At 45.8% G+C, this 18,412-nt stretch overlaps 2 protein-coding genes across 6 annotated transcripts in view; one reads left to right on the top strand and one right to left on the bottom strand.

Moving 5' to 3' along the window:
* The window catches only part of LOC124115175 (WD repeat-containing protein WRAP73-like), a 58,794-nt gene that overhangs the window by 14,500 nt on the left and 25,882 nt on the right, over positions 1–18,412 (bottom strand). For both annotated transcript variants that reach the window (XR_007220332.1, XM_046476074.2), the window contains exon 8: positions 16,063–16,197. Coding sequence is in view for 1 of the 2 variants with exons in the window: in XM_046476074.2 (XP_046332030.2) it covers positions 16,063–16,197 (135 nt within the window). In the remaining variant the exon portion in view is untranslated. The remainder of the gene's footprint in view (positions 1–16,062; positions 16,198–18,412) is intronic.
* LOC124115174 (cellular tumor antigen p53-like) overlaps positions 12,609–18,412 on the top strand; it is a 68,317-nt gene continuing 62,513 nt past the window's right edge. For all 4 annotated transcript variants that reach the window (XM_046476070.2, XM_046476069.2, XM_046476068.2 and 1 more), the window contains exon 1: positions 12,609–12,722. The gene's annotated coding sequence lies outside the window, so the exon portion shown is untranslated. The remainder of the gene's footprint in view (positions 12,723–18,412) is intronic.

Raw genomic sequence — 18,412 nt, 5'->3', positions numbered from 1 at the left:
TGAACCAGACAATCCAGTGATTTATATAAATATATAACCAACAGTGATCCTGGTCCTTTTCTGATCGGGATTCTGTTCTAAATCCCACATGGTCATGCAAGGAATACTGGCAAACCATTCATCCCCAGAGCCTTGTGATGTTTAAACTGAGGATTGGTTGGTTGCAGTGTGACCCAGCTGACGAGGCAGGGGTTTATCTAGGAACCAAACTAAATGCTCTTGGCAGGAAAATTGTTAAATACCGTTAGTTTGTTCAAAATTGAAATTTCTTTTCACAGCTCCTCTTTTCCTACATGCAGAGGTATTTTAACACTGCATTTGCTGTAATAATGTGAAATAAGCACTAAAGCCACAAACCAGTGAAAATACAAGACACTCTGAGGTTTTACATTGTATTATCCAACTTCTGGGCTGTCCTTATAGTGAAACCTCATTCCAGGTGACAAAGTAGACACAGTTATGGATAACAACTTCTTTAATACTATAAAGGCAACATTTCGGTATAGATCCTTATAAAGTTGTCAAGCAAGATGGAATTCTTGTTTGACAACGGTATAAAGAACTTTACCGAAATGTCGCCTTTACAGTATTAAAGAGGTTGTTATCCATAAATTGTGTCCACATTGTCATCTGTCAACTTCTAAGTAATGCCTATCAAACAACTCATTCCAAGTCTTACTAGGAAAAATAAAACCTCATACCCAGACGAGGTCTAACAAGAAGAAAGTAAAACCCCCCAAGAAGTTTTACAAGATAGGTATATAGCTTCAATACAAAACTCAAAAGTGGCAGTAGGTTAATAAAAAGCCGTAACATCAGTTACAACTATAACAGCATGAATTGGGTGATGTTAATGGGAATCTTACTAACACTTGTTGCACACTTGAGACAAGGGCAGGCAAAAAAAGATCAATAATTGGAATTATCTCGATGGGAAGAAATATTATCGATATTAAAATTGTGCCATCGATAATACCTATTGTGATGAAATAGGGGTTTACATTTACCAAAACAGACTTGTTATTGTCAATGTTAATTGCTGAAGATGGAAAGTAACTGTTTTTGTTGTATCTCAAATGTCCACAAAGTAATCCCCGAATAAATGTGCCACCACTCACCGGTGGAGTGAAATATGTTGATTTCATTAGGACATTTTTGGCGCATTGGCTCAAAGATACTTCTCTGATATTTATCGATAACTGATCGATATTTAGTTAACGGTTATGGATCTCTATGTATCAACAGCCAGCCCTACTTGGGATGCAACATCGGCCTCTAAGCAGATCTTGATAAACCCCTGCTATGTGTCTTCGTCATGCACTGATGGCAAGCATGGTAATACATACATTTACACAGATAAATTAAATTAAATATAAAAATTAAAAAGTGGAGTGCAGAGTGCACGGAGATAGGAAAACTCATACTGTCAGGAAGACCCTGGTCTAAGCCATGGAGCCCTTGAAACTCTTATTCATGAACATTTACAGATGAATAAGGTACCTGCTTGATGGGTGCCAAAGTTTCTAAATTCTAATCTTAAGAAAAAAACACCTGACATTGCCAGAGAACATTTAGTGCTAATTGAGGAGGAACTCAAAAAGAGATCAGTAATGGGTGATGAAACTTGGGTCTACCACTGTCATCCCGAGTCAAAACGTCAATCCATGAAATGGCACCATTCCACTTCTCAGGCACCAAAGAAATTCAAGTCTTCAATATCAGTGAAGAAAGTTGTAGCCACTGTATTCTGGGATGCAAAGGGTGTGATCCTTCCTGATTACTTAGAAAGTCAAATGCCGAATACCCGTGCCTACTAAGCTGATTTGTTTCATCGCCTAAGAGATTTTATCAAAGTAAAGCGGCAAGGAATGCTGACTGCTGGAGTTCTACCACTTCATGACAATGCCTCTCTTACACACTTTCAAAGGAGGCTGCTATGCGACAATGTCGGTTCAAAGAGCTTCCTCACCCTCCATACTCGCAAGACCTGGCACCAAGTGATTTTCACCTGTTTCCTAAACTAAAAAAACACTCTTGTGGAAAGCACTATGACGACAACGATGACCTCACAGCTGCCGTGAATGGGTTTTTCAGGGTGGCATCAGAAAACATCTTCCTGACTGGAATTGAAAAGCTTCACTATTGATATGAGAAGTGTACTGAAAAGCAGGGAGATTATGTTGAATAATGAAATGAAAAACACTTTCACAATTGTTGCTTTTGTTTGTTAAGCTTAGACCTTTTTGAACAGCTGTCGTAGAGGTACAGGATTCGTACAAGTTACACACATTTACACAGATAAACCCACTTCCATCACATTCACACATGTACAATATATCTGAAACTTAATTGCTTCCTTACCCACAATTTTTTTTGGAGCCAGATCCTGATCATAACAAAAACAAATCAGTAAAACATATGTACAGACAACTCCTAAAGATGTCTGAACAGGTTTCTTCTTTACCACACAATTCATTCATCACAAAAGATATCCTCAGCCCCCTTTTGGCGCACGCCTTAACAAGTCTCACAAACGCGGTAACAGCTATGAACATCAGGTAATTTAAATCACTATTTTTGAGTTTTTGCTTGTGACAGGGGTTTAGAACTCCACTGAATAAAGCGATTACCGTGTTTCAATGAACACGCTGTGAAGCATGACTGGAGTGCTTTACCCCAGTCAGCCTTTCACTGATGGCATCTCCACTATCACTACTTACCATCACCAAAACTAATTCATTCTCTTCATATTAAATATAGACATTCAATACCGTCAGCCTTAAGTGACTATTGTATATATTAATCCATCTTCAACAACTCTAGAGATCATTAGTCCACCAAATTTGATTCTGTGTAAGAAAGTATACACTATTCTTCACAATTTCCACTCTTTCAAAAGACCAAATCTTATTTTTAATCAAGTCAAAGTCCGAATATCATTACATTTCACCATAAACAGCCAGGGAATCAAATCAATCTATTATTTCACTCATAACGATTCCTAACTCTACAACACATAAAACTGAAAAGAAACATTTTCTCTTTTATAAGTTAAAAATTACCAATGTGCCATTTAAACAAACTTTAAACAGTCAACATGAATAAAATAATAAATCATAAATATTCCCTACCCGAGGGTATTTAGAAAATCTCAAACCAAATATCACCTAAAAGGCCACAATCTTGTGACCAGCTATTTTAAAATTTCCTCCGAAACAAACAACCAGGACAGTACAAGCTTCCTTCATTATTTCTCTCCACACCTTGGGCACGGGGCTGCAACAAGACACGCCACCCACAGCATGTGATACTGTCTCGATAAAGGACCTGTCATTGAATAACGGCCGATAGAAATCGGACACGAGAGCATATCTCACAAAATCTCATATTCACTCCTTGATGACATCTTTTATCAAGCCCTGTGCATTTTTGCATGAATTTCCCGTTATTTCAAAGCTCTTGTCAAATGGTCCAGTCTCACGTTGTGTACAGCGAGCTTGAAATTCTATCAGCCATGCAATTCCAGCCCTGGATTAACGTATACTCCCTAGGTATAAAAGCTTCCAAAAATGAGAAACACGAATCACAGCAGTCCCCCCGATAGACTAAGTCACATGAGCAAACCCTAATCTCCCCACTGATCGAGATCGACCACACGGGGTATTCAACAACAGCCGATAAAGACCACGGTCTCAAATGTTTATTACAAAAGAAAAACCAATTCCTGTCTTTGGAGATTAATTCTAAAAGAGTTGTTTAGATCAAAACGAGACACAGTATGTACAGAGATATCAAATTTGGATTCAGGTGTGACTTGTTTTTTACTCGTTCAAAACTGTAACATCAAGAATAATGATGCTGGACAACAGACACCTCAAATATTTGTTTGTTTGGTTGTTGTTTAATGGTGCAGTCAGTTATATGCATGACAGTGCTCTGTAAAGTATTAATTAAGCAACATTGGGTACGGAGAGTAGGTGGATGGGCGACAGCTTCACTCCAGACAACTGAAGAATTCTAACCAGGAATGTACATGAAGCCTTGAGTGAGTGAGTGAGTGAGTATGGTTTTACGCCGCTTTTAGCAATATTCCAGCAATATCACGGCAGGGGACACCAGAAATGGGCTTCACACATTGTACCCATGCCGGGAATCGAACCCAGGTCTTCGGTGTGACGAGCGAACGCTTTAACCACTAGGCTACCCGACCGCCCCTCATGAAGCCTTGACTCCATATTGTTTCCAAGGCTTCAGTCCTGCCCCACACTGAAACATGTGTTACATCTGGAGTCTCCTTCAGCAAGAGAATTTGTTTGAAACACACCTCTGTTCACCCAGCAGTGAATGGGTACCAGGCCGGATGAGATGGCAATGTCCTGAAAACCTTAAAGCGCCTCACACAGCAGCTTGGTTTGTATACTCCCTAGGGAGCTGAGAATGAACTTTGTGTGCACACTGATCCAAAGACCGGGGTACTTGTTATATTGCTTTGAGCATTCACTTGGAATCTTGATACATTAATAATCAATAACCACACAGAACCTTTTGGAGAAGGTGAAGACTCCCCAACACTGCAGTCTTCTGCATTGCCCAGATTGTCAGGAGGGCTGTATTCCTGTGAGCAAACCCGGGTACTCTCACAATGTCAGTCAACAGATTGGGAGGCGCCAAACCTAAGGCACCGAGAACAATGCTTGTCGTAAGAGGCGACTAACGGGATCGGGTGGTGAGGCTTGCTGACTTGGTTAATGCATGTCATCGTATCCCAACTGTGTGGATCGATGCTCATGATGTCAATCACTGGCTTGCCTGGTCCGGACATGATTATTTACAGACTGCAGTAATATAGCTGGAATATTGCGCAGTGCGGCATTAAACAGCCAACAATCAAACCAGCCAATCCCAGCCAATCCCAACCAAACCCACCCCTATCATATTCCAACATTTAGCAAACTGCGTCATCATTTCATAACAAAATTCAAACTGGACAAAAACATCCTGAAAGTATATTCTCAACAAATGAAGAAGTGACGTATTTGCCAACTCAATGCCTGCTGTTTACCCACCCCATGACAGAGGAGTTGATCAAGCGGCCCCTACACAATAACTTCCTTGATTCCAATCACTCAAGCTTGCTGTTAACCCCGCTGCTGACAATGGCCTGTACTTCCAGGGCAATGCACACTGTGTATAGGGTCGGGCATGGTCAGCTGATCACCCAAGGGGTTAAGTAGCCATGTGCGGCCAAACACCCTGACAGTCAATCTTAATCAAGCTCTTACAGGACAACAAAGAGCGTGCATGGAGTGCTTATGCTCTGTTAGGAAATGGTTCAAGGTGATTGAAACATTAATGAAGCAGTGGCTAGAAGACCCCTTGAAGAACACAGTACTTCAAGTGTAGACTACAGTGTGTTAGTGTGAGAGTGAGTGTTGGAGTGAGTGTTGGAGTGGGTGCTGGAGAGAGCGTTGGAGTGAGTGTTGGAGTGAGTGTTGGAGTGAGTGTTGGAGAGAGTGTTGGAGTGAGTGTTGGGAGAAAGTGAGTGAGTGTTGGAGTGAGTGTTGGAGAGAGTGTTGGAGTGAGTGTTGGTGTGAGAGTGAGTGTTGGAGTGAGTGTTGGTGTGAGAGTGAGTGTTGGAGTGAGTGTTGGAGTGAGTGTTGGGAGTAAGTGAGTGAGTGTTGGAGTGAGTGTTGGAGTGAGTGGTGGAGTGAGTGTTGGAGTGAGTGTGAGAGTGAGTGTTGGAGTGAGTGTTGGTGTGAGAGTGAGTGTTGGAGTGAGTGTTGGAGTGAGTGTTGGGAGTAAGTGAGTGAGTGTTGGAGTGAGTGTGAGAGTGAGTGTTGGAGTGAGTGTTGGTGTGAGAGTGAGTGTTGGAGTGAGTGTTGGAGTGAGCGTTGGAGTGAGTGTTGGAGTGAGTGCTGGAGAGAGTGTTGGAGTGAGTGTTGGAGTGAGTGTTGGAGAGAGTGTTGGAGTGAGTGTTGGAGTGAGAGTGGGGAGTAAGTGAGTGAGTGTTGGAGTGAGTGTTGGAGTGAGTGTGGGGAGTAAGTGAGTGAGTGTTGGAGTGAGTGTTGGAGTGAGTGTTGGAGTGAATGTTGGAGTGAGAGTGGGGAGTAAGTGAGTGAGTGTTGGAGTGAGTGTTGGAGTGAGTGTGGGGAGTAAGTGAGTGAGTGTTGGAGTGAGTGTTGGAGTGAATGTTGGAGTGAGTGTTGGAGTGAGTGTTGGAGTGAGTGTTGGAGTGAGAGTGGGGAGTAAGTGAGTGAGTGTTGGAGTGAGTGTTGGAGTGAGTGTGGGGAGTAAGTGAGTGAGTGTTGGAGTGAGTGTTGGAGTGAGTGTTGGAGTGAATGTTGGAGTGAGTGTTGGAGTGAGTGTTGGAGTGAGTGTTGGAGTGAGTGTGGGGAGTAAGTGAGTGAGTGTTGGAGTGAGTGTTGGAGAGAGTGTTGGAGTGAGTGTTGGAGTGAATGTTGGAGTGAGTGTTGGAGTGAATGTTGGAGTGAGTGTTGGAGTGAGTGTTGGAGTGAGTGTTGGAGTGATTGTTGGAGAGAGTGTTGGAGTGAGTGTTGGAGTGAATGTTGGAGTGAGTGTTGGAGTGAGTGTTGGAGTGAGTGTTGGAGTGAGTGTTGGAGAGAGTGTTGGAGTGAGTGTGGGGAGTAAGTGAGTGAGTGTTGGAGTGAGTGTGGGGAGTAAGTGAGTGAGTGTTGGAGTGAGAGTGAGAGTGAGAGTGAGTGTTAGAGTGAGTGTTGGTAAGTGAGTGGGTGCTGGAGTGAATGTTGGAGTGAATGTTGGAGAGAGTGTTGGAGAGAGTGTTGGAGTGAGTGTGGGGAGTAAGTGAGTGAGTGTTGGAGTGAGTGTGGGGAGTAAGTGAGTGAGTGTTGGAGTGAGAGTGAGAGTGAGAGTGAGTGTTAGAGTGAGTGTTGGTAAGTGAGTGGGTGCTGGAGTGAATGTTGGAGTGAATGTTGGAGTGAATGTTGGAGAGAGTGTTGGTGTGAGTGTTGGAGTGAGTGTTGGAGAGAGTGTTGGAGTGAGTGTTGGTGTGAGTGTTGGTGTGAATGTTGGAGAGAGTGTTGGAGTGAATGTTGGAGTAAGTGAGTCAGTGTTGGAGTGAATGCTGGAGTGAATGCTGGAGTGAATGCTGGAGTGAGTGTTGGAGTGAGTGTTGGAGTGAATGTCGGAGTAAGTGAGTGAGTGAGTGTTGGAGTGAGTGTTGGAGTGAATGTTGGAGTGAGTGTTGGAGTGAGTGTTGGAGTGAGTGTTGGAGTGAATGTTGGAGTGAGTGTTTGAGTGAATGTCGGAGTAAGTGAGTGAGTGAGTGTTGGAGTGAATGTTGGAGTGAGTGTTGGAGTGAATGTTGGAGTAAGTGAGTGGGTGCTGGAGTGAATGTTCGAGTGAGTGTTGGAGTGAATGTTGGAGTAAGTGAGTGGGTGCTGGAGTGAATGTTCGAGTGAGTGTTGGAGTGAATGTTGGAGTAAGTGAGTGAGTGTTGGAGGTGAGTGAGTGTTGGAGTGAATGTTGGAGTGAGTGTTGGAGTGAATGTTGGAGTAAGTGAGTGAGTGTTGGAGGTGAGTGAGTGTTGGAGTGAATGTCGGAGTAAGTGAGTGAGTGCTGGAGTGAATGTTGGAGTGAATGTTGGAGGTGAGTTAGTGCTGAAATGAGTGAATGTTGGAGTAAGTAAGTGAGTGCTAGAGTGAATGTTGGAGTGAGTGAATGAATAAGTGCTGGAGTGAGCGCTGCCACGATGACACTGACACAAAGACACAATGACACAATGGTTTGAGAATAAGACCATAACAATGATTTGGAAAATAAATAATATATAGAACATTACCGTCAGTTTAAAAGAAAACCACACATGCTTCTAGAAATACACGTGTACCACCTCCTCCCCATACAGGCTAAATGTCCTGCTTCCCATCCCTGAGTGTAAGTCCCCCACATATCAGTCTGAGTTACAAATCTTATCTGCCTTAGATTACAGCAATAGACACTCCACCAGAGACAATTGGAAACAACGTCCTCAGATGGAGTCAGGTTAACTCAGCAGTCCGACCTTCCCTGGGAGTTGACTGGGATTTTACTCTGATGACGCATTGCAGCACAAGACTGAGGTAGGAAACTGGAATACCATCTTTCTTTAAAAGGGAACACAGGTGAATTGACTCCATGTTGTCCAGATAGGAATCTGATTTGTTTCCCTGGCAACCTCACCAATGTCTTCCACGGCAGTCAAGCAGAGTTGGAGAGACTTCCAATACATTTTCAGACAAATTAACTTAAAATCATCAAAATGATTTTATCGCAAATAGTCACAGCGGTAGTAATATCCTACCCAATCCCACTCAACTCTTTGCCCTGCCTATAAGACTCCCACCCTCACAAACACTCCACCCCACCCCAACTCCCTACCCACCTTGTAAGACTCCCACCCTCACCAACACTCCACCCCACCCCAACTCCCTACCCACCTTGTAAGACTCCCACCCTCACCAACACTCCACCCCACCCCAACTCCCTACCCACCTTGTAAGACTCCCACCCTCACCAACACTCCATCCCACCCCAACTCCCTACCCACCTTGTATGACTCCCACCCTCACCAACACTCCACCCCACCCCAACTCCCTACCCACCTTGTAAGACTTCCACCCTCACCAACACTCCATCCCACCCCAACTCCCTACCCACCTTGTATGACTCCCACCCTCACCAACACTCCACTCCACCCCAACTCCCTACCCACCTTGTATGACTCCCACCCTCACCAACACTCCACCCCACCCCAACTTCCTACCCACCTTGTAAGACTCCCAACCTCACCAACACTCCACTCCATCCCAACTCCCTACCCACCTTGTAAGACTCCCCCCCTCACCAACACTCCACCCCACCCCAACTCCCTACCCACCTTGTAAGACTCCCACCCTCACCAACACTCCACCCCACCCCAACTCCCTACCCACCTTGTAAGACTCCCACCCTCACCAACACTCCACCCCAGCTCAACTCCCTACCCACCTTGTATGACTCCCACCCTCACCAACACTCCACTCCACCCCACCCCAACTCTCTACCAACCTTGTATGACTCCCACCCTCACCAACACTCCACCCCACCCCAACTCTCTACCCACCTTGTAAGACTTCCACCCTCACCAACACTCCATCCCACCCCAACTCCCTACCCACCTTGTAAGACTCCCACCCTCACCAACACTCCACCCCAGCCCACCCCAACTCATAAGACTCCTACTCTCGCCACCACCCAACTTCGAAATACTGGTTTTGGAAAAATGGAAATAATCACTACGCCAGATACATTCTCTTCAATCTCCGCAAGTCAGCCCACACTTGATCCTGCCCCCTTCACATATAGTTCCACAGGACATCCATCACCAGCCCATTGTGTGTACTGTATAACATGCTTCTTTCTGATTACCAGACTGTCTGCCTGTACAACACACCACTCCTCATCTCCCCACCTCAACAATCAGGGAGTCATGTCTACAATTAACACAACAGTACCCCTCCATCTCCCCTCCTTCCATGTGGCAATCACCACTATCTGCAGTATAGCCCCCATGCCGATACCTACAGTTTACCCGTCTCCTCATGTTGATATCTATAGTTAACCCTTGTCCTCAACTCGATACCTATAGTTCACAGGGAGTTGGGGTGGGGTGGCATTTGCCATAATCCGTAATGCTATCATCATCACCCTCCCCCAACTTCTTACCTGACACCAACACCTCCCTCCCCCCTCCTCCCCCACCAACCCCACTCCAACATGCTACCTCAGCCACTAAAAGTCAATTCAACCCCACCCCCCACTAACTCCCTACCTCATCCACTAAGACTCACACAAACCCCACCCACCCCAACTCCCTACCTCAGCCACTAAGACTCACCCCACCCAACTCCCTACCTCAGCCACTAAGTCTCACCCACCCAACTCCCTACCTCAGCCACTAGGTCTCACCCCACCCAACTCCCTACCTCAGCCACTAAGTCTCACCCCACCCAACTCCCTACCTCAGCCACTAAGTCTCACCCCACCCAACTCCCTACCTCAGCCACTAAGTCTCACCCAACCCAACTCCCTACCTCAGCCACTAAGTCTCACCCCACCCAACTCCCTACCTCAGTCACTAAGTCTCACCCCACCCAACTCCCTACCTCAGCCACTAAGTCTCACCCCACCCAACACCCTACCTCAGCCACTAAGTCTCACCCCACCCAACTCCCTACCTCAGCCACTAAGTCTCACCCCACCCAACTCCCTACCTCAGCCACTAAGTCTCACCCCACCCAATTCCCTACCTCAGCCACTAAGTCTCACCCCACCCAACTCCCTACCTCAGCCACTAAGTCTCACCCCACCCAACACCCTACCTCAGCCACTAAGTCTCACCCCACCCAACTCCCTACCTCAGTCACTAAGTCTCACCCCACCCAACACCCTACCTCAGCCACTAAGTCTCACCCCACCCAACTCCCTACCTCAGCCACTAGGTCTCACCCCACCCAACTCCCTACCTCAGCCACTAAGTCTCACCCCACCCAACTCCCTACCTCAGCCACTAAGTCTCACCCAACCCAACTCCCTACCTCAGCCACTAAGTCTCACCCCACCCAACTCCCTACCTCAGTCACTAAGTCTCACCCCACCCAACTCCCTACCTCAGCCACTAAGTCTCACCCCACCCAACACCCTACCTCAGCCACTAAGTCTCACCCCACCCAACTCCCTACCTCAGCCACTAAGTCTCACCCCACCCAACTCCCTACCTCAGCCACTAAGTCTCACCCCACCCAATTCCCTACCTCAGCCACTAAGTCTCACCCACCCAACTCCCTACCTCAGCCACTAAGTCTCACCCCACCCAACACCCTACCTCAGCCACTAAGTCTCACCCCACCCAACTCCCTACCTCAGTCACTAAGTCTCACCCCACCCAACACCCTACCTCAGCCACTAAGTCTCACCCCACCCAACACCCTACCTCAGCCACTAAGTCTCACCCCACCCAACTCCCTACCTCAGTCACTAAGTCTCACCCCACCCAACTCCCTAGCTCAGCCACTAGGTCTTACCCCACCCAACTCCCTACCTCAGCCACTAAGTCTCACCCACCCCACTCCCTACCTCAGCCACTAAGTCTCACCCCACCCAACTCCCTACCTCAGCCACTAGGTCTTACCCCACCCAACTCCCTACCTCAGCCACTAAGTCTCACCCCACCCAACACCCTACCTCAGCCACTAGGTCTAACCCCACCCAACTCCCTACCTCAGCCACTAAGACTCACCCCACCCAACTCCCTACCTCAGCCACTAGGTCTAACCCCACCCAACTCCCTACCTCAGCCACTAAATCTAACCCCACCCAACTCCCTACCTCAGCCACTAAGTCTCACCCAACCCAACTCCCTACCTCAGCCACTAAGTCTCACCCAACCCAACTCCCTACCTCAGCCACTAAGTCTCACCCCACCAAACTCCCTACCTCAGCCACTAAGTCTCACCCCACCCAACTCCCTACCTCAGCCACTAAGTCTCACCCCACCCAACACCCTACCTCAGCCACTAAGTCTCACCCACCCCAACTCACTACCTCAGCCACTAAGTCTCACCCCACCCAACTCCCTACCTCAGCCACTAGGTCTAACCCCACCCAACTCCCTACCTCAGCCACTAGGTCTAACCCCACCCAACTCCCTACCTCAGCCACTAGGTCTCACCCCACCCAACTCCCTACCTCAGCCACTAAGTCTCACCCCACCCAACTCCCTACCTCAGCCACTAGGTCTAACCCCACCCAACTCCCTACCTCAGCCACTAGGTCTAACCCCACCCAACTCCCTACCTCAGCCACTAAGTCTCACCCCACCCAACTCCCTACCTCAGCCACTAAGTCTCACCCCACCCAACTCCCTACCTCAGCCACTAAGTCTCATCCTACCCAACTCCCTACCTCAGCCACTAGGTCTTACCCCACCCAACTCCCTACCCCAGCCACTAAGACTCACCCCACCCAACTCCCTACCTCAGCCACTAAGTCTCACCCCACCCAACTCCCTACCTCAGCCACTAAGTCTCACCCCACCCAACTCCCTACCTCAGCCACTAAGTCTCACCCCACCCAACTCCCTACCTCAGTCACTAAGACTCACCCCACCCAACTCCCTACCTCAGCCACTAAGACTCACCCCACCCAACCTCATCCACTAAGACTCTCACCAACCCCACCCACCCCAACTTCCGAGTCAGAAGGACTCCCACCCACACCATCACTCCACTCCACCAACCTTCCACTCCACCAACCTTCCACCCCACCAACCTTCCACCCCACCAACCTTCCACCCCACCAGTGCTCCATCCCACCAACCTTCCACCCCACCAACCTTCCACCCCACCAACCATCCACCCCACCAACGCTCCACCTCACCAACCTTCCACCCCACCAACCTTCCACCCCACCAACCTTCCACCCCACCAACCTTCCACCCCACCAACGCTCCACCCCAACCCAACCCAACTCACACTCCCAGCCCACAATCCATAAGCTCCTCTGAACCACCTCTCGATGACAGCTGGGGCTCCTCACCTCCAACACAAAGATACACGATCCACTTTTTGAGCATGCATGAATAGTTCGCTAGAAAGTCGTCCTATCTGCTCAAGCGATTGAGCTCCCCATACCCCTCGCCCCAGCCACCAGGACAAGATGCCACGGTAAGTACTCCAGCCTTATTCCTGTACGTTACAACATATATCACACCTCTTACTCTCACTCCACCAGGGCATTACGAGCTATGTACATCAAGAAACACCAATCAATATCACCACCTGTATCATACTGACATATATCTAGGACTTGACATTCCGCTACAGCTTACATACCCTGTTAAAGGCACATGTAGACCTTTACGTGCGTTTAACAGAGATCTGTGTGTATAAACACAAGGTCAAGATAACCAATCACTTACTGACCAGTCCAGACTTGAGTCGCAGAAGCCTCAATCGCCATGGCAACTGATGGACAAACAGTGATATGTGTGCCCTCAATGCTGAGGAGTTAGAGATAGGAGCAAAAGGCTGAGGGGTGGGTCACCACTATCAACAGACGGGTATCATCCCGTTAAGGAGTTCTTGTAACACTCTTCAACTTGATAAACTTTGGTGAGAACACAAATCGTTTATTTTACATCTGAAATACAACCTTTTATCAAAGACTGCAACCTTTATTAGGAAGGATGCTTTTCAATATGAAATGTGACCAACTATGAAATGATTTGAAGAAATTTAATTAAGTTACATCTTATAAGCTGCAGTATTATTGCAGACTTGACTTACAGATTTCAACTTTTTAATCTCTTGCTTGGCAGAGATACAAGCATCTGCACTAAAATATCACATTGAAATAATACAGACGTCAAAACCATCATCATGGAAGATACATTACCTTTGTTTTTATGTTCAAGTTTATTTTTTGTTTATATTTTGTTTATTCTCGTCATAATTAAGTTTGTCTGAACTTCTACATCACAGTACTTGTTCTCTAGGATTCATGCCAACAGTTGATGTTAATCTAATGTTTCTCAACAGTTTAATGATACTAAGACAACTGTAAATGATGGATCCTTACACACGTGGGTCAACTCGTTCATAAGATAATCTGTTTTCTTTCTACATGGCAAAAAAAAAAAAATTCAATTCAATTATAACATTTATACCATGAGTGATTAGGTGGACGAGTGATGACACCAGTGCTCCCGGACTCGTCTCGGTACATATTCCAGTTATCATTATGACAACAGTTGTCAAACAGCCTCCAATAATCCTGGTTATTTGATACAGCTGTCTGACGACATTTTAAGATGAAGATGCAGAGGAGTACCCAATATTCAGCTCCAAGTCTGCAGCAAATGTCAGCACAAACCCCAAATTGGAATGAAAATTTGATTTAATGTTAATCTATCACTAATGCAGGCTTTGTAGAGGGTACTTGTATTTCACTGACAACAGGACATTAGGAGGAAGAGTCTTTAATGCTTAGTCTTAAATATTACACAGAATGCAGTGTTAAAATACAATGGAAAATACCTTGGAATTTAAGACAATAAGAACCTTAAAAAAAGTTCCAGCTTTAAACAAAATATTATTGGATTTAAAGTAAAAAGTTAACTAACCTCTGAAAATACCAAATATCTAATCATTTCTTTTGTATTTTAATAACACACAAAAACGATTTCTAAATCATAATTCAATTAATTTTTCATTTATTCTTCACAATCCTGGGTTGTTGTATGTGTGTATCTGGCTGTACTAACAGTGTACTAAGTTCTACGACAAAGCCAGGATTATTTTCCAAACTTTTCTCAAGCAGCAAGCACCTATGATACCTGCAAAGGACGTCTACGTGTTCGGCCGCACATGAATAGCTGTCAAAACACATTAGTATCTTTAAAGATCAAATCAGAGGCAGAAGTAATATGAATAAACTTTGCAAATATATATTTATCATATCCAATATCCCCTCTGCCCTGGGCTCCAAAGACTGATAGGGTGGACTCAGATTTACTGCATATTTTAACATAACAAAAGTTACCAGTCCGCTATCTTCCTAGGTGGTGAGATATTCTCCTCGCACAATACCTACTTTTTGAAGTAACGGTATGCAGCAACCGTAAACAAACAGACATGTGATCCCAAGCAGTGTTCTCCCGTTATAAGTTATTATCTTCCTCCGACCAGTGTGTCTCCACCGTACCAGGATCGGGTTACGAAGGACAATAACGATAAAACCACTTTTAACAGTCACAATGTTCAAATTGCATAGCCAGTCACCCGCTGTAACACTAAGATTCATTTCCAGGGAGGACGATGTGAAATCGGAAACCCCTTCTTACCTAGCCCAGGTACTTATTTCGACACACAGTATTACCGTTAGGGTCACATGACCTCACACCAGCAGCGTGTCTCCTAGACCATAGATGTGACCGTGATCCACACACAAAATTCCAAATCTGAAAATTATGTGTTTCTTTAAAAGCTTGATGGCTCGAGACAAACACAACCTTGTACTTTAGTAAGAGTCAGTGGAAAATTAATCCGTGTTTCTCTCATAAGCCTGGCATAAAACCTGCGACTGGATATAAAAGTGTGACACCCGATATGTCTTCAAATGTCTTCAAACTTAGCACATCGTCGCGATTTGATTTGTACAATTTAATGAGAGACAGTCAGCACGAATGACGCATCCTTGGAATAAACACTGAAAAAAATATCTTGGAAACTTGCTGTAAGATGAAATACATTCACCAAACAATGACTCAGTGGCTGGAAGAAGTATCTGGAGCCCTGAATATGTACAGAAACAACCACAAACAAGCAGTCACAACCAACAACAACCAACCACAAGCAGTCAACCAACCATCAACAGATAACCAACCAACCACAACCACAAGCAACCAACCACAATCACAAGCAGCCAACCACAACCAACCACAATCACAACAAACCACAATCACAACCAACCACAATCACAACCAATCAACCACAATCACAACCAACCACAATCACAACCAACCAACCACAACTAACCACAAGCAGTCAACCAACCATCAACAGATAACCAACCAACCACAACCACAATCAACCAACCACAACCAATCACAATCACAACCAACCACAATCACAACCAACCACAATCACAACCAACCAACCACAATCACAACCAATCAACCACAATCACAACCAACCACAATCACAACCAATCAACCACAATCACAACCAACCACAATCACAACCAACCAACCACAACTAACCACAAGCAGTCAACCAACCATCAACAGATAACCAACCAACCACAACCACAATCAACCAACCACAATCACAACCAACCAACCACAATCACAACCAACCAACCACAACCAACCACAATCACAACCAACCAACCACATCCTGTGCCAACCAAACAACCCATTCTCAATTAAAAAATAATTCAAAACATCCATCTCAACCATTCAGAACGTTTCAGAGAAGTTCATGTCCTGAAATCAAACTGACTGACCTTTTCATCGAAACTGCCGATGGCGAGGAACTGACTGGACAGTGACCATGCAATGTTCTTGATGCCAAGTGCAAAGTCATACGCTGTGTAGGTTGCCAGGCAACGCCCATCCAGGGAGTAGATCAGCATCTTGTACTGGAATTTCGAAACACATCATTGTTCATGATAATCAGGTTTTGCAAATAGTTCAAATCTAATGATTGTTCATGGTTCAAGACAGAGCAATCTTAGCGCTAAAGGGATCGTAACTCCCATACCTTAACCCTGGCTTACGATCGTCGTAGCACATAGATCGCTTGTGGTAGCCAGTGGTAAACACATCAAAAAGATAAGTGACCTTGACTTCTGAATCCTTGACCTCACCAAGGTCATACAGGGTCCTTGGGTCTACCAGATTTGTCAGAGGTATAAATAAACCTTGAACAGTGAAAGCATATGAGGAAAGTACTTTAGCCTCTGATGATAATTGAGTCTTGTATCAAACATTTTTCATAAACAGCATTGGTGATGTTTCATCTAAAGGATGATTGATATGACAGTGAAATATTAGGTGGAAAGGGATAATCACTATTTCCTAAAGTCAAGAAATGTTTTGTTGGCATATTCATACAACGTTTTAGTGGGGATATTCATACAACGTTTTAGTGGGGATATTCATACAACGTTTTAGTGGGGATATTCAGCAGGATGGTGGGGACATCCCAACTGCCAGACTTGTGTGCGTGCGTGTGTTCGTGTGTGCGTGTGTTCGTGTGTTCGTGTGTGCACAGGGGAATGTGTTTCTGTTACTTTGGGACAGGTAGCCACCTATCACCCCCGACTACCACACTATTCTCCAAACTACCACACTATTCCCCTGACTACCACACCATTCTGTCTACCACACTATTCCTCTGACTACCACACTATTCCCCTGACTACACACTATTCCCCTGACTACCACACCATTCTGTCTACCACACTATTCCTCTGACTACCACACTATTCCCCTGCCTACACACTATTCCCCTGACTACACACTATTCCCCTGACTACACACTATTCCCCTGACTACCACACCATTCTGTCTACCACACTATTCCTCTGACTACCATACTATTCCCCTGACTACCACACTATTCCCCTGACAACCACACTATTCCCCTGACCACCACAAAATTCTCTGACTACCTGACTATTCCCCCTGACAACAACACTATTCCCCTGACCACCACACTATTCCCGTCTACCACACTATTCCCCTGACCACTACACTATTCCCCTGACCACCACACCATTCCCCTGACCACCACACTATTCCCCTGACTACCACACTATTCTCCTGACTACCACACTATTCTCCTGACTACCTCACTATTCCCCGACAACAACACTATTCCCCTGACCACCACACTATTCCCCTGTCTACCACACTATTCCCCTGACCACTACACTATTCTCCTGACTACCACACCATTCTGTCCATCACAATATTCCCCTGACTACCACACTATTCCCCTGACTACCACACTATTCTCCTGACTACCACACTATTCTCTTGACTACCTCACTATTCCCCGACAACAACACTATTCCCCTGACCACCACACTATTCCCCTGTCTACCACACTATTCCCCTGACCACTACACTATTCTCCTGACTACCACACCATTCTGTCCATCACAATATTCCCCTGACTACCACACTATTCTCCTGACTACCTCACTATTCCCCGACAACAACACTATTCCCCTGACCACCACACTATTCCCCTGTCTACCACACTATTCCCCTGACTACTAACCACGCTATTCCCCTGACTACTAACCACGCTATTCCCCTGACTACCACACCATTCCCCTGACTACCACACCATTCCCACAACTACCAAATGATTCTCCTGTCTACCACACTATTCTCCTGACTACCACACCATTCTGTCCATCACACCATTCCCACAACTACCACACTATTCTCCTGACTACCACACTATTCTCCTGACTACCACACCATTCCCACAACTACCACACCATTCCCCTGTCTACCACACTATTCCCCTGACCACCACACTATTCCCCTGACTACCACACTATTCTCCTGACTACCACACTATTCCCCTGACTACCACACTATTCCCCTGACTACCACACTATTCCCGTCTACCACACTATTCCCCGACTACCACACTTTTCACTTGACAACCACTTTAGCAGCTTTAATGACCTCTTAACTTCTGTCCGTGACACAAAACACTGCTTGAGATAACTGTTCCCTCCAGAGATCAGATTAAAGGTACCCCAGTGTATCGACAGACAATACAGGCACATTTCACATGACCTTTGACCCCATCTATATCTACCCGATTTTGTT

The sequence above is a fragment of the Haliotis rufescens genome, unplaced genomic scaffold, assembly GCF_023055435.1.
Source record: "Haliotis rufescens isolate VD_foot unplaced genomic scaffold, xgHalRufe1.0.p SCAF_13, whole genome shotgun sequence".
NCBI classification, from domain to species: Eukaryota; Metazoa; Mollusca; class Gastropoda; order Lepetellida; family Haliotidae; genus Haliotis; species Haliotis rufescens.
This window is presented reverse-complemented; position numbering and strand designations above follow the sequence as displayed.